Raw genomic sequence first — 16,349 nt, 5'->3', positions numbered from 1 at the left:
TATTGACCCCCTCCTCCAAAATAATAAATAAATAAATAAATAAATGGATTTGAAAATTTTCTAAACAAAAAGCTGAGTGGGAAGAAAACAGGTTTTAAAAAGATCAGAAAAAAATTAGGTATGATTCTTCATTTAAAGATTCCAAAGAGGGAATACAAACTACTCAGACAAAAGAATATTATTACTCAGTACTAAAAAGAAGTGAGTCTTCAAGCCATGAGAAGACATGGAGGAATCTTAAACACGTATTACTAGGTAGAAGGCTGTATGATTCCAACCATATGACTTTCTGGAAAAGGAAAGACTATGGAGACAGTAAAAAGATCAGTGGTGGCCAGGGGCTGGAGGAAGGAAAAGATAAATAGGCAGAGCACGGAGGGTTTTTAGAGCAGTGAAACTATTCCGTATGATGCTACAGTGATGGATATGTGTCATCATACATTTATCCAAACCCACAGAATGTGCAACACCAAGGGTGAACCCTAACGTAAACTGTGGACTTTGAGTGATAATGATGTGCCCATGAAGGTGCTTCAACAGCCTAGATGTCCATCAGCAGATGACTGGATAAAGAAGATGTGGTATATTTATACAATGGAATACTATTCAGCCATAAAAACTGACAACATAACGCCATTTGCAGCAACAATGGATGCTCCTGGAGAATGTCATTCTAAGTGAAGTAAGCCAGAAAGAGAAAGAAAAATACCATATGAGATCACTCATATATGGAATCTAAAAAAAAAACCAAACAAAGCATAAATACAAAACAGAAATAGACTCACAGACATAGAATATAAACTTGTGATTGCCAAGGGGGCAGGGGATGGGAAGAGATAGACTGGAATTTGAAAATTGTAGAATAGATAAACAAGATTATACTGTATAGCACAGGGAAATATATACAAGATCTTATGGCAGCTCACAGAGAAAACAATGTGACAATGAATATACACATGTTCATGTATAACTGAAAAATTGGGCTCTACACTGGAATTTGGCACAACATTGTAAAATGATTATAAATCAATAAAAAATGTCAAAAAAAATTTTAAAGACAAACAGACTTATTTACAAGACAGAAACAGACTCACAGACATAGAAAACAAACTTGTGGTTACCAGATGGGGAAGGTGTTGGGAAGGGATAGATTGGGAGTTCAAGATTTGCAGATACTAACTACTATATACAGAATAGATAAACAACAAGGTTCTACTGTATAGCACAGGGAACTGTATTCAATATCTTGTCGTAACTTATGGTGAAGAAGAATATGAGAACAAATGTAAGTGACTGAAGCACTGTGCTGTACACCACCAGAAACTGACACAACATTGTAAACTGACTGTACTTCAATAAAAATATATTTTTAAAAAATAGGTACCACTCTGGTGTGGGAAGTTGATTGTGGAAATCTATGGTGGGGAGCAGACAAGGGCATATGTGAACTCTAGACTTTCTGATTAGTTTTGATGTGAACCTGAAACTGCTCGAAAAAATAAAGTCTATTTTTTAACTAAATAGACTTAAAAAAAAATTGTGAATGACTCCAAGAAAAAATTACAAATAGACAAGAAGGAATTAACCTAATTAGGTCCACACTACTCAGAAATGGGGATCATAACCAAGGTTAAAAATAAAGCGTAGCATGTACCTATCAAGAAAGCAAATACCAAGAGTAAACTGACCTCAAAATATTAAACATAGTTAGAAGCTCCACCATTCCACTAGTAGAAGTATACTTATGAGAAATGAAACACACATGTCCATGCAAAACTTGTATGTGTAATAGCCAAAAATATAAACAACCCAAATGTCTATCAACTGATGAATGAATAAAATGTATATATTCATACAATCAAGTATTATCAGTAATAAAAAAAGGAAGGAAATACTAATACAAGCCAAAACACAGATAAGCCTCAAATGTGTTACGGTCAGCCAAGAGGTTAGCCACAAAAGCCCACATGTTGTATCATCCAGTTTATATGAACTGTTCATAATGGGCAAATCCATAGAGACAGAAAGTGGACTAGAGTTTGAGTAGGGCTGGGAGGAAACAGAGTGTGATCACTAATGGGTACAGGGTTTCTTTTCATGGTGATGAAAATGTTCTAAAGTTAGACTGTAGTGATGATTGAGTATCTCTGTAAATTTAATTTTTAAAAACCATTGAATTGTACACATTAAATGAGTAAACTGTATGATATTTGACTTATTGATTGATAAGCTGCTTAGAAAGAGTGAACTTGAGTTTACACTTGAGGGTATGTGAATATGCCAACCAGATTAATCTCAGAAAGGGCAAGGAACTAGAAAAAGAACAAACTAAGTCCAAACTAGCAGAAGGACGGAAATAATTGATTAGAGTAAAAGTAAATGAAGCAGAAAATAGAAAAACAACAGTAAAAATAGATAAAGCTAGGGTTGATTTTTTTTGGAAAAAATGGGCAAATCCTTAGTGAGACTAAGAAAAAACAAAGGAGACTCAAAATCAGAAACAGAAGGGAAGACATTACAAATGATGCCACAGAAATTTTATTAAAAGATCAAAGGGACTATTATGAGTAATTATATGCCAACAAATGGGACAAACTAGAAGGAATAGATACATTCCTAGAAACAAATCATCTACCAAGACTGAATTAAGAAGAAATTGAAAGCCTGAACAGACTGATGACAAATAAGGGAGATTATATACTTAACAGAAGAAGAGAGAATGCATCCAAACTCATTTTATGAGTCTGGTATCACCTTGACACTAAAACCAGACAAGACTCCACAAGAAAAGAAGACTACAGGGCAGCATCCTTGATGATCAAACGTGCAAAAATTCCCAACAAATATTAGCAAGCTGAATCCAATGACACATTAAAAGAACCATACATTGTGATCAAGTGGGATTTATCCCTGGGAAGCAAAAATGGTTCAGAATATGCAAATCAATGTGATACACCACATTAATAGAATGAAGATAAAAATCACATGGTCACCTCAAAAGATGCAGAAAAAGCATTTGACAGAGTTCAGCACCATTTCACGATAAAAACTCTCAACAAACTAGGGACAGAAGAAGCTTATCTCAACACAATGAAGGCCACAGATACATGAAAAGCCCACAGCTAACATCATAGTCAGTGGTGAAAAGCTGACGGATTTCCCTCTAAGATCAGGAACAAGGCAAGGATGCCCACTGTCACTACTTCCATTCATAAAAGCACCAAAAGTCATAGTAGGAATAAACTAAAGCAAAAAGGTGAAAGATTGTACACTGAAAACTGCAAAACACTGATGAAAGAAATTAAAGACACAAATAAATGGAATGACATCTCTAGTTCATGGATTGGAAAACTTTTATTGTTAAAATGTTTATACTACCACAAATAATTTACAGACTCAATGTAATTCCTACCAAAATCCCAATGGCATTTTTAAAATAAATAAAAAAGGAATCCTATGTTCAATTATTAAACCAAAAGCACAAATGACAAAAGGTAAAGTGGACAAGAGGGTTTATATCACATTGAAAAGCTTCTGCACAACAAAGGAAACCATCAACACAAGGAAAAGACAAATATGTGCATGTATGTGCATGACCGGGACATTGTGCTGTGCACCAGAAATTGATACATTGTACCTGACTGTACTTCGAAAGCAAGCAAGCAAGAAAGAAAGAAAGAAAAAGAAAAGGAAAGGAAAAGAAAACATACAGAAAGGAAGAAAATATTGGCAGCCATATATCTGATAAAGGATTAATATACAAAATATATAAGGAATTCCTACAATCCAATGGAAAAGAAAAAACCCAAATAACCCATTTAAAAATGGGCAACGGAACTGAACAGTCATTTCTCCAAGAAGTCATACAAATGACCAACAAGTATATGATGCACTCAACATTACTAATCATCAGGGAAATGCAAATCTACACCACAGTGAGATATCACTTCTTACATGTGAGGGGCTTTGGCAAAAAAAAAAAAAAATGTTGTTGAGAAATTGGAACTCTTGTACACTGTTGTAAGAATAAAAATTGGCGCAGCCACGATGGAAAACAGTACGGAGTCTCCTTAAAGAATTAAAAAAAGAACTATCATATCATCCGGCAATATCACTGCTGGGTATACACCAAAAGGAACAGAAATCTTGAAGAGACAGCTAAACTCCCATGCTGACCGTAGCTTTATTCACAACAGCCAAGACAGGAAAGAAACGTCAATGTCCATCGACAGATGAATGAATACAGAAAATGTGATACAGATATACATAAACACACACAGGATTTTTTCAGCCTCAAAAAAAAGAAGGAAATCTTGTCATTTTCTGCAACATGGATGAGCCTGGAGGACAGCTGCTCGCTCAGTGGAAGAAGCCAGATGCCCAATGACAAATATTACACGATCCCACTTCTAAAACAGCAAAACACACAGAAGCAGAGAATAGAACGGCTGTTGTCAGGGGCTGGGGGAGGGGGAAACGGAAGTGTTGGTCAAGGGATATAATGATTCAATTATGCACAATGAATAAGTCCTAAAGGTCTACTGTACAGCTTAGTGTCTACAGATGACAATACTGTATTGTAAAATCTAAAGACAGTATAGTTAACAGGGTCAATCTTATGTTCAGTGTTCTTATCACAAAATCATAAATAAATAAAGAGGGAGGAAGGGAATTTTTCGAGGTGACAGGTATGTTTATGACATTGATTGTGGAGATGGTTTCACGGCATGTACTTATGTACAAACTCCCTAAGTTGTATGCATTAAAATATGTACCACTTTTTGTGTGCCAATCATAGCTCAATAAAGGGAGGGTTTTTTCCTTGAAGCTCAAAAAGGGATCTGAGAGCTATGTTCAAATTAAAAAAATAGGCAAATAAACCAATTCCGTATTGAACACTTCTTCTCTGCCAGATACTGCTTTATCTGACTCAGGCAAGTAACTTGGTTACCATAAGTAGGTAACAGTCACTCCATTTTTGAAATGGAGAAAACTGAAAGGTCAAAGAATTTGGCAAAGGACACACAGCTAGTTAGAAAAAGTCACTGAGAGGTGGAAGTCCAACTCGGTTCTATTCTCTAAACTCTGCTACTCCAAAAAAAAAAGTCTAATCTCATTTCTTGGGACACATGGGCTTCTGAAAAGAGATGACAAAGGAACACTGAGTTTGATGAATGCCTAATTTGCAGGTAAGGAGAATAATCTGAGATCTCTAACGTCGACAGAATAGATTACAAACACCAGAAGCGTTTTATTCTCTTCTGTGTGTTCAGCGCCTAGTAAGTATCAATAAATATAAATCATCAGCAAACAAGTGGGAAATAAACTACCAAACCAGTGAAATACATCAACAACACATGACTGAGCTCTCAACAATGGGCCCCCATATTTTACCTTAGGGAAGCACTACCTGTTACCTTTAAGGAATCACTGATGTTTGGAAAACTTCCATAACCCTTAAGTTAAAAAAAAAATAGACAATTTTTGCCAAGGAAGAGAAAACAACTATAGATCAAGAAAATCTGGATTGAATTTCTGAGCAAGTTTGGCCTTCAGAGCACTGCCCTTTAGGAAACATGATGACATCTCTAATGTCATCCAATGCTTGACCAAGTGGCCTCACTGGCTGATGGATCACAAAGAGCCTCTCCTTGGGGATCCAAAAAGAACTTACAGCAGGACAGTGATGCGGACTGTTGGCTCATTCCAGATGCACTGACTTGAATACATATATATACCCAATGTCCTTTGATTTGATAAGCCATTTCTATTTGATAATTGACCCCAAAGTGTTTCTTCATGTAAGAATAAGATGGTGTTCACCCACCATCATAAGGGAATGTATCTTTGAGTTTTCAGGACTGGGGAATGCTGGGCACTGTGCTTTAATTCCTCCGTACTCATAGCACAAACGTTGTCAGGGTTAAGGGTTCAGCCCCCTACCCTCTGGAAAAAATCTGAATCCCTTGGGAGACAGAGCTAAGTTCCACTGCCTCCAACCCACCAAACCAACCCATCTGAATGGCTCATCAAACAAACTCAACTTTCTGATATCCTGGGATTTTATTTCTCACACAGCACAATAGACTCAAAATAAATTTGGGATAATTTTTCTATTACTCTAAAACAATTTTTAGGTCATTAATTTTATACCAGACTCACATGTAGAGAAGTCTAATATCTGTACATTTTTCTCCTGTTCACTCACAAGTTACAGCAATCTTTTTTTTTTTTTGTAAATACCTTGAAACCGGGGCTACCCATTAGTCCATCCTTCCCATGTCTTCCTGGTTCTCCCTGAAAAAAAAAATACATGGATATTAATATATTTTTGTCCTAACTTTTCTTTTTAGAGGAAGATAGTATAGGATAAATTTTATGTAAAGTAAAACACTTAAGAACTTTTTCTATCAAACTCACAGCACGTCCAGGAAGGCCAGGAAAACCATCACTCCCCTTTTCACCTTTGGCTCCCTGTATTCAAAACAAACACTTAACAACAACCCTTATAGTAATGTCTTAAAATTCCAACTCACACATAAACAGGAAAGTAAGCCAACTTCCCTACGTAGTGAAAGAGCTCAGGGAACTACAGAACTTGTGTTGGCCCGGCAGCTTTGGGGAAAGCACTATTTTTTTTTACACCACAAGACATTGAGAGTAAGATGGATGCAGAACTGTGACAAGCATCTCAACACAGAAACCACATCTGGGCAAAATTAATGAGCGATGCAAATCGTAAATACAGAAAGAACATAATTCCCCTTCATCGTGAAGAAACAATTCTCAGCAGACACGTTCAAAGACTCTCTCTCTCTCTGTAAATATTTTTAAAGTTCAGAAGGATCAGTCACACGAAGTATTCTTATAGAACCCCATGCATGACAGGTACCAGTTATTTTTCCATTTTTTCATTGTTCTGAATAAATCCCCTGAGAAAGGTGAACAAAGCTATTGCTGCAACAGTGGGCTGGGACTGAAATTCAAATTTTCTATTTCCATTACACGGAAGGTTCAATATGGATACTCTGTTTTGTGATCTATACTTCCCTTTTTTCCATAAAATCCAGGTAATCCTTTATCTCCTTTGGGGCCCATTTCACCCTAAAAGACAAAAGATATATCCTGAATTTTAGAGGAAGGTGAGTATTTCTCTTACATATTAAAGAAAAAATACACCACCAATTATAAACAACAGAGTTTAATAGGCCAATATCAAAATAAAATAAAGTTTCCTTACAAACTTGAAAAGTCCCTATTTTCCAGGCTTTACAAAGAAAAGCAAGGACATTTGTTTCTATAACGGAGGCTTATACTATAAGGCTTATAGTTAAGAGAATTTATATATATAGTGAAACTTGCTAATCAAATTTTAAAATCTGTAAGATTTATGAAAACTTTAGAGGAAATCTGTAAAATGCTTTATGTAAACTATGATATTCATCTTAACCCAATCATTTACTTTATTTTAATTCATTTATGAGCATTTATTTATAACACATTTGTCACATAAAGGACTTTCAATTCGCAATAAAATACGGCATTGCTCAATTTAAAAAAGAATGGATTTCTCCAACCTTTGATCCTGGCATTCCATGAAGCCCAGGAAAGCCAGGAAGCCCACGGTCACCCTGAAAATAAAACCGAAATTAATTAAAGGAAACACATGTCAGCCTAAAAAAAAAAATCAATGTATATTCTTCAACCTCATTCTTGTCGAAATCTATTGGAAAAAAATCTGCAAACAGTTAAAGGCACAACTATATTAAAACCCTATCTCTAAAAAAAACAAGTTTCTTCTGTAGAGCACAGGGAACTATATTCAGTATCTTGTCATAACCTTTAATGAAAAAGAATATGAAAGTGAATATATGTATGTTTATGTACGACCGGGACATGATGCTGCACACCAGAAACTGACACACTGCAACTGACCATACTTCAATTAAAGGAAAAAAACCCTAGGTCTATGAAAAACTAATCCTCCTTTGTCCAGATTTCACTTATGATCAGAGACGGGAAGTATCTGGGGCCAAGAGAATCTCATCAGCAATCCTGACCCCACCCTTAGAGAGTAGTCACCCATTCTAAAAATATTCAGGCTCTTACAGTGCTAAGACAGAGGAGTTAAGAGGAATGATTGAGTGCCAACACTCTGGAGAGACCCATCCTCTGAGGTCCTGTCCAGCTCAGTAAGGACAGACCCTGAGCTGAAAGTCTCAAAACATTCTAGGAGTTTTGTTTTGTTTTTTTTGTTTTGTTTTGTTTTGTTTTGTTTTGTTTCCAATTGCTGATTTCAGGAAATGACTCATGGTAGGTATCTATTCAGATGTGTCTACGCGGATGAACGTCCATGGTGATCTCCGAAAGAGGAGAGAGAAATCACAACAGCTTGGCATTCAGTGGACATAGTTTTAAGACTTATTTCTGTGGGAAATACTGGGTGCAGCTGTCTTAGCTTCAAAATCTTAATTGTCAAGACACAGTTCAGAAAAGACCAATGGCCAGCACAGCACGATTTGGGTCCATTCCCTCTTATTTAGGCAAATTAAGACACTACATACAAACAATTCATGATATTCTTAGTTTGTCTGGTATGGGGAGAGGAGGCTGTGACTATTTACCTGATTGATGAAATTCTTTAAAATCTTAATTTTCATGAAGGTTGTCGATTAACGTGTTTTAAAGAGTGACATAGTTATTCAAGGCACAGAACCCTTTAGAGGCAACTCTTCTTACTCTGACTTTTCATCTCTCTGAGTTCAAATCGCCAAACCACGTGGTTACCACATTTTCAGTTCCCAGTCCTATCTACTGCTCATCATGAAAGATGAAAGACAAGAATTAATCTCTCACGCCACCAACACCGTCTCCCTATCTCCATTTCTAAGAAGCACAAATCCCTCAAACCTTCCATCACAGCTCTGGTTACATCAGTAGTCAGTATTTATGATAATAAGAGTCACAGCTAACTCATAGCCATGCTGACAGCTTGCCTTTTCCTGCCCAAATGCTTGTTTTTCTTACAGTTAAAAATAGCCTGATTTTTTTTTTGGTGGTGGTGGGGATTGACTGCTTAATTTCCTATAAATTTGCTGCACTATCAAACCTCAAACTATCTCCAACTGTCAAAATCTCTTCTAAATAGATATACTGAAACTTTCATATTCTTTAACATGTCCAGAGCCTCCTCATTTGTTCCAGCACAGACTTTGTTGTTCTGTCTGTGTTTATTCCCTTGGAATTCATGAGACACAACTTTCTTAGACCTTCAGTTTCGGGAAGTGTGTTTATACTAATCACGCATATAATTGATCATTTGCATATGCCAGTATAGTTTGGAATTTTCTTCCTTCAGACCTTCGAAGGCTCTGCTCCAGTCCCTTCTTGATTTCAGTGGCACCAGTGAGATGTTTGAAGCCTTTCTGATTCTGGTATCTAGTATGAGGAATGAGGAATATTTTTTTGGCTGCTGCTGGTGGTGGTGGTGGCTGTAGCATTTTCCTCTCAAAGAATCTTTTGTTTACAGTGTCTCAGACTTTTAAAATGTTAAGCACTGGTGTGGTCTACACTATCCATGATGTCAGGCGTGGTCTACACTATCCACGATACCAGCTGTGGCCTACAGCATCCACGATACCAGGCGTGGTCTACAACAATCATGATGCCAGGCATGGTCTACACTACCCATGATGTCAGGTATGGTCTACACTATCCATGATGTCAGGCGTGGTCTACACTATCCATGATGTCAGGTGTGGTCTACACTACCCATGATGTCAGGCGTGGTCTACACTATCCATGATCCCAGGCGTGGTCTACACTACCCATGATGTTAGGTATGGTCTACACTATCCATGATGCCAGGCGTGATCTACACTACCCATGATGCCAGGCGTGGTCTACACTACCCATGATGTCAGGCGTGGTCTACACTACCCATGATGCCAGGCGTGGTCTACACTACCCATGATGTCAGGCGTGGTCTACACTACCCATGATGTCAGGCGTGGTCTACACTATCCATGATCCCAGGCGTGGTCTACACTACCCATGATGCCAGGCGTGGTCTACACTATCCATGATGTCAGGCGTGGTCTACACTATCCATGATGCCAGGCGTGGTCTACACTATCCATGATGTCAGGCGTGGTCTACACTACCCATGATGTCAGGCGTGGTCTACAACAACCATGATGTCAGGCGTGGTCTACACTACCCATGATCCCAGGCGTGGTCTACACTACCCATGATCCCAGGCGTGGTCTACACTACCCATGATGTCAGGCGTGGTCTACACTACCCATGATGTCAGGCGTGGTCTACACTACCCATGATGCCAGGCGTGATCTACACTATCCATGATGTCAGGCGTGGTCTACACTACCCATGATCCCAGGCGTGGTCTACACTACCCATGATGCCAGGCATGATCTACACTATCCTTGATGTCAGGCGTGGTCTACACTACCCATGATCCCAGGCGTGGTCTACACTACCCATGATGCCAGGCGTGGTCTACAGTACCCATGATCCCAGGCGTGGTCTACACTACCCATGATGCCAGGCGTGGTCTACACTACCCATGATCCCAGGCGTGGTCTACACTACCCATGATGTCAGGCACTGTGGAAGACTTTCATCCACAGGGACCTCAGCTTGTACATGTGGGCTCAGACCACATATCCCAGCCCCATCCACACGTCACATAAACAAGCTTCCCTCAGTCACCTCCAAGCACGTAGACAGACACACAACTGTGCTGGAAGGCCCTCAGGAGAACAGGGACAGAGAAGAGGCCTGCAGACCCTGGGAATGGGACTGGGGTGATTTCTGCAGGGAGTGCCAGGGCCCAGGAGTGTGGTCTACATGGGGTCACGGGCTACACGTGTGCCTCTAGGCTGGCCCTGCGGCCCCATCACTCCCCACGGAGAAGCACAGCTGAAGCGGGGTTGTCAGGGATTCTGCTTCTCTGAGGGCATTAATGGCTAAGTTTTCTCAAGTCTTCCTCTCCAAGCCTTGTATCAGTTACTTCTAAGATTTTTTGTTGATCTTTAACTCTCCTAAGATATTTGATGGTTCCTGATTATCAGCTCATTGGAAGCTGACGATAAGCTCCCGGTGAGGACTGTTCATTGACTAGCTTCACTACAATACGGTCTGGTTGGGTCATTTCACTGGAGACCTCTGAGCATCAGTGAATTCCCCACAGTACAAAAGAATTTTAGTAGTATTCCATCAAGTTTCAAGATCAAAATAAAAAGAAAGATAAAGCCTACTCTTGAGCAGGAAAACTCAGCATTGAAATTATGTCAGTGTTTTTAAAAGTAGTCCATAAACTCAAAGGAATCCTAATTAAAATGTATATAGGAATTTCTAAAAAATTGAAGAAACAATACTGAGCTCTATCTGGAAAAATAAGCATGCAAGAATGGCCAGGAAAATTTTGATCATAAAGAATACTGAGCAAGGACCAGGCCTGCCAATATTAAATCATATTATGAAGTGACAATAATTAAATAATTTGGCAGTGGGGAAGATGTAGACAGATAAATGGAACAGAATGGAAAGCCAAAAACACCAGATCCAAATGAAAATGGAAATTTAGTGATAATGATGGCTTTTCAAATACATGGAGAAAAAAATGAAATTTCACAAACCCTGTTGTAGCAACTGGCTATCCTTTAGAAAAAGAAAGGGAAAAATACAAATGCTCATCTAACTACTCCAAATATCAAATATTTTAAGGTTAAAATATAAAATAATAAAAATTATAAAAATAAAATCATGAATAATTATATTCAAAATATTCACATTGAACTTTCCTATACAGAAACAAACATAGGAGAAAAAAAAACTTTATATATATAAAAATACATATAAATTTTCTATATGGCTAAAATTCTAAAAACCAGATCAAAACACATAATATAAGCCAAGAAAAAATATTTTCACACAATTTATGACATGCATATAAAAAAAACAATTTTTAAAAAGATGAACAGCCCAGTAGGAAAAAAAAATGGGTATGAATAAAAAGAAACTACAGAGAAGTAAGAATATTTCCAAAAACCACATGACAAGGTACTTTACCTTACTTACTAATAAAGAATTGCAAATCAAACCAGTAGCATTTTCAAGTTACATCGCTGAAAATTAGAAACGTTCATGAAATTCAGTGCTAATAAAAGTCTGAGGAAAGATATTTCCACACAGTTATTGCGGGAGCACAAGCTTTCTGAGAGGTAAACAGGCAATTTTCATCAAAGTTTAATTAGAAATTTAACCCATTGATTCTATAATCAATTCCACTTCTGGGAAATTTTCCTATGGACACGCTCAGAAAAATGTACTGAGAAATATATAAAAATATGTTCATTACAGTCTTGTTAATAACACACACACACACACACACACACAGACAGTAAGGAACCACAACATCCCTAAGTTAACAATTTCTTAAATTGGGTAAGAACCCCTATCATCTGTAACTGTGATTAACTTTCTGTTTCTAGTTCCTTCCAGGAGACCTTTTTGAATTTTCAACTTCCCTCTAAACTCCTAGAGAGTTTTACTCAACTCTCTTCTTTGGCACTTAACATACAGTTACTTTGTATGTGTTATGTGCTTGATTAGATCCTAACATCTCTGACAAAAGAAATCCATTCCGATTCATTCCTATTTTGTCACAGATACGATCACTATTTATTAAGTGCCCAGATTCTCTCTACGTCCAAGCATATGGGGGCATCACACTTTTCCAACTCTGGACATTGCTGTGGTTTACAAATTTTGCTCTGGCTAATTAAAGGTGAATGGAAGTGGTTTCAGGGCCCCTGTTTGATTCTCTGGGCACCTGCTACCATGATTAGTTATAACCTAGACAGTGAAACTTTCTGAGAGGACAGTGGAGGACCCCTTACCGCTGCTAATTAGCATGTAGTTTTATAAGCAAGAACCGTTTTTGTGTTAAGGCACAGGCATTTGGGATTTGTTTGTTACTGCAGCAAAACCTGCTCTCTTCTAGCTGATGTCTTGCTTGTGATTTGTGATAATTTACTGAATATACAAAATATTTTCATTTTCTAAAATATGATCAACACTCTTGAGTCCTCCAAGAAAATTCCAAAAAAATAATTACTTCAGGGAATCACACTCTTGGTTCCATCTGAGTTGACAAGAGATTAGAATCAATAAGAACCCACGATTTACAGTAAAATGGTTCCATTTTCTACAGGTTGCCTCCAAAGCTTTCATGAGGGATGAACATGCCTTCTTTGATGTGCCTGTCCATCTCACAAATTGATCCAGACTCCCAGTCTCCAAAGCGAAGTCGAGATTATGTATTTGAGTACCAATAGAATATGAAAACTAAATTTTTTATTAAAGTATAGTTGATTTACAATGTTGTGTTAGTTTCAGGTGCACAGCAAAGTGATCCAGTTACACACACATACATATATTTTCTTTTTCAGGTTCTTTTCCATTATAGGTTATTACAAGATATTGAATATTGTTCCCTTGTGCTCCACGGTAGTTCCCTGTTGTACATTTGAAAACTAATATTTTTAAAAATCTTTCTTTTAAAATTCCTCGATATGTGTCTGTTTTCAGTGCACACTGGCTTTGTTCACTAGCACAGCGTATACTTCATACGTATATATGGGACTATATTCCCCAAAGCCTTCCACTGGAAAGGTTTTGCAGCTTAAAATTAAGTTGGATGATCTGTGATCCAGACAGAACTCTCTCTCCTCCTCCTTTGAGAAAGCTTTTTTCTTTCTTTCTTAAAACCTCTACTTTTGAGACATGACAGAAAAATCTCACAGGTGCACATGGAAAAGTAAGACCATGAGCCTTCTCTCTCCTGGCATTTCACCTTGAAAGCGAGTCCGCAAGTCCGCCCCTTATTCAAAGTGGGGAAGTATATCAATGTGGCATGACACGCCACCGGTGTAGGTTTTCTTTCATCTATTTCAGCAATGTTTTGTAATTTTCAGTGTCCATTACACATGGACACTTCATGCATATTAACCAGAGAGCGGGTAGAGTATAGGTGCAGACACAGCCAAGAGGGTAAATGTAGCTGCAAGAGGTCTAGGGAACGCCTGTCAGATCGCTTCAGATGCGGCACTTCAGCATTTAGGGAAACGATGAAGGATAAACTAAAGGTATTGCCAAAACGGTGGCCTTAGGGAATCAGCAGGATGGCGGTCCCAAGAAGCAAATCGTCAATGTCGTCATCATCCCCTTCACCGTCACTAATCTGGTGTTGAATTTTGGCCATTCACAGGCACGGCCTTATGGAGTCTTCACAACAAGGCTACGAGGAGATGCTTAGGAGCCTCACTTTCTAGATTTTGAAAACCACATTTAAAGGGATTAAGAATATATGAAAATAAATATATGTATGTATATGCATGACAGGGACATCGTGCTGTACACCAGAAATTGACACACTGTAACTGACTATACTTCAATCATAAATAAATAAATGAATAAATAAATAATTTTAAAAAAGAGATTAAGAAGCATGACTAGGAGGTTTAAGCAGTCTGAACTCAGAGCACAGCCTGGAACCCGTAACCGCATTAAGCCTCCTCACCCTGCAACACACGCAGACAGAGACACACACACACACACAGATGTACACCTGTGTCTGGGCCATGGTGCCATCAGAGAGCATCATGGGAAGATCACTCTCCCTATTTGAGAAAGAAGGAAAAATAGTGGCCACTTTACCAAGCCAGTTCCATTTCTCCCTCTTAGGTTGCTCTTGGCTTTGTGTTAATTTAAAAAAAAAAATTTGTGTGTCTTCAGATACACTGCAAGAAGAAAAGCCACTAATATGCTAAATGTTAACGTATCTGCCCCAAACAACCCTCATGCTTGGTCCTTTATTACTGTTGTTTCAGCACATATACTGGAGTTCCTGGAGTCTGACCGACTACATGACAGATATCCTGCAATACCACTTCATTGTTTGTCTTTCAAAGCGCAGGTCACGGGGCTTGTCCACATAAGAAAGGCTGACACGCAGCACAGGATGTTCAGGGACCGATGCTGAGAGCCACGGAACAATGAGGTCCTCAAAGGACAACCCAGACGCTCAGTGCTCTAATGAAGAAACCATACAGAACGCATCATTTGTTCCATAGTGAAACCTCAGGGAGAATTAATAGATTTTATGTCTTAAGCCCAGAAAAACCAAGTGATGAGTTTGTACAAGGCCTGGCTAAATTGGAACATAAATTACTAGATAAACAACAAGATTCGATGCTATCGCACAGGGAACTATATTCAATACCTTGTAATGGCCTCTAATGGAAAAGGAATGAAAAGGAATATATGTATAAATGTATAAATGAGTCACTATGCTGTACACCAGAAATTAACACAGCATTGTAAATCAACTATACTTCAATAAAAAACATAAATTATTAATATTTCCTGTTTCCCCAGAATACTCAATGAGAAAACCCGTAAATACGTATCAGTTAACCAACACAGCCTAATATAAGTCTTAACAAAATATATTTCTCCACACAATTTAAACATACAAGCTGAGGAAGTGTTTGGAAGTACTTAAAGTATTTCTTAGCGAAGTACTTAAAGTATTTCTTAGCGTCCAAAGAATAGCCTTAAGGCATGTTATAAAATGAGTAACCAACTGAAGACCATTTGGCGGGTAAGAGCTCCTTTTAACTTTGTAAATTCGGGGTGGGGGACCCCTGCAAAATCTATACACATTCTGTTGTCTGAGGAACAAATGTCACAGTCAGCAAGAAAGTGCATGTCATTTTAATTATCTTAAGTGGAAATTCCTACTATGGGAGTTTTCGGAGGAAATCCACAAGATGGAAATTTATTCTGGGAAAATATTCTAACAGAGAACACACTGTGTGGAACAGTCCCCAAAGGCTATGGTGCGGTGCCCGGAAAAAGTGCCCTGAGCTCCCACAAGTCAAGACCATCGCTGGGGTGTGTTTTCCTCTTTTCTGAAAGTTAAGAAACTACATGATGGAGGAAGAACCAAAGAAAAGGCTTAACTTACTCACAAAGGGACTGTAGACCTGGATAGAGAATTCCCTGCAGCCACATGGAGTGGGGGGAGGGGACTCAGACAGCAGCACGTGGTGACTTTGCCCCCACAGGGACTGCATCAACCAGAGCTTACGCCCCGACAACAGACTGTAGGAAACAGCTCTGAACGAAATCAGCACTGGACTGAAAAGAGAGAACTTGACATAAACATAGACCTTACGCACCCTATCTGAGTCCACAGAAGCACGGCTTTGTAAAATTCACACACTTCTCTTTTCAAGGCAGCGCAACGACCCATCACGACA

General features: G+C 38.4%; 1 protein-coding gene across 2 annotated transcripts in view; it reads right to left on the bottom strand.

Moving 5' to 3' along the window:
• COL21A1 (collagen type XXI alpha 1 chain) overlaps positions 1-16,349 on the bottom strand; it is a 164,679-nt gene that overhangs the window by 53,501 nt on the left and 94,829 nt on the right. For both annotated transcript variants that reach the window (XM_072944782.1, XM_031688670.2), the window contains 4 exons: positions 7,578-7,631; positions 7,047-7,104; positions 6,421-6,470; positions 6,244-6,297 (listed from right to left, as the gene is read on the bottom strand). In XM_072944782.1, coding sequence (XP_072800883.1) covers positions 6,244-6,297; positions 6,421-6,470; positions 7,047-7,104; positions 7,578-7,631 — 216 coding nt within the window. The remainder of the gene's footprint in view (positions 1-6,243; positions 6,298-6,420; positions 6,471-7,046; positions 7,105-7,577; positions 7,632-16,349) is intronic.

Source organism: Vicugna pacos, chromosome 20, assembly GCF_048564905.1.
Source record: "Vicugna pacos chromosome 20, VicPac4, whole genome shotgun sequence".
In the NCBI taxonomy this organism is placed as follows: Eukaryota; Metazoa; Chordata; class Mammalia; order Artiodactyla; family Camelidae; genus Vicugna; species Vicugna pacos.
Note: the sequence above shows the minus strand (reverse complement) of the source record. Positions and strands in the feature narration are given on the sequence as shown.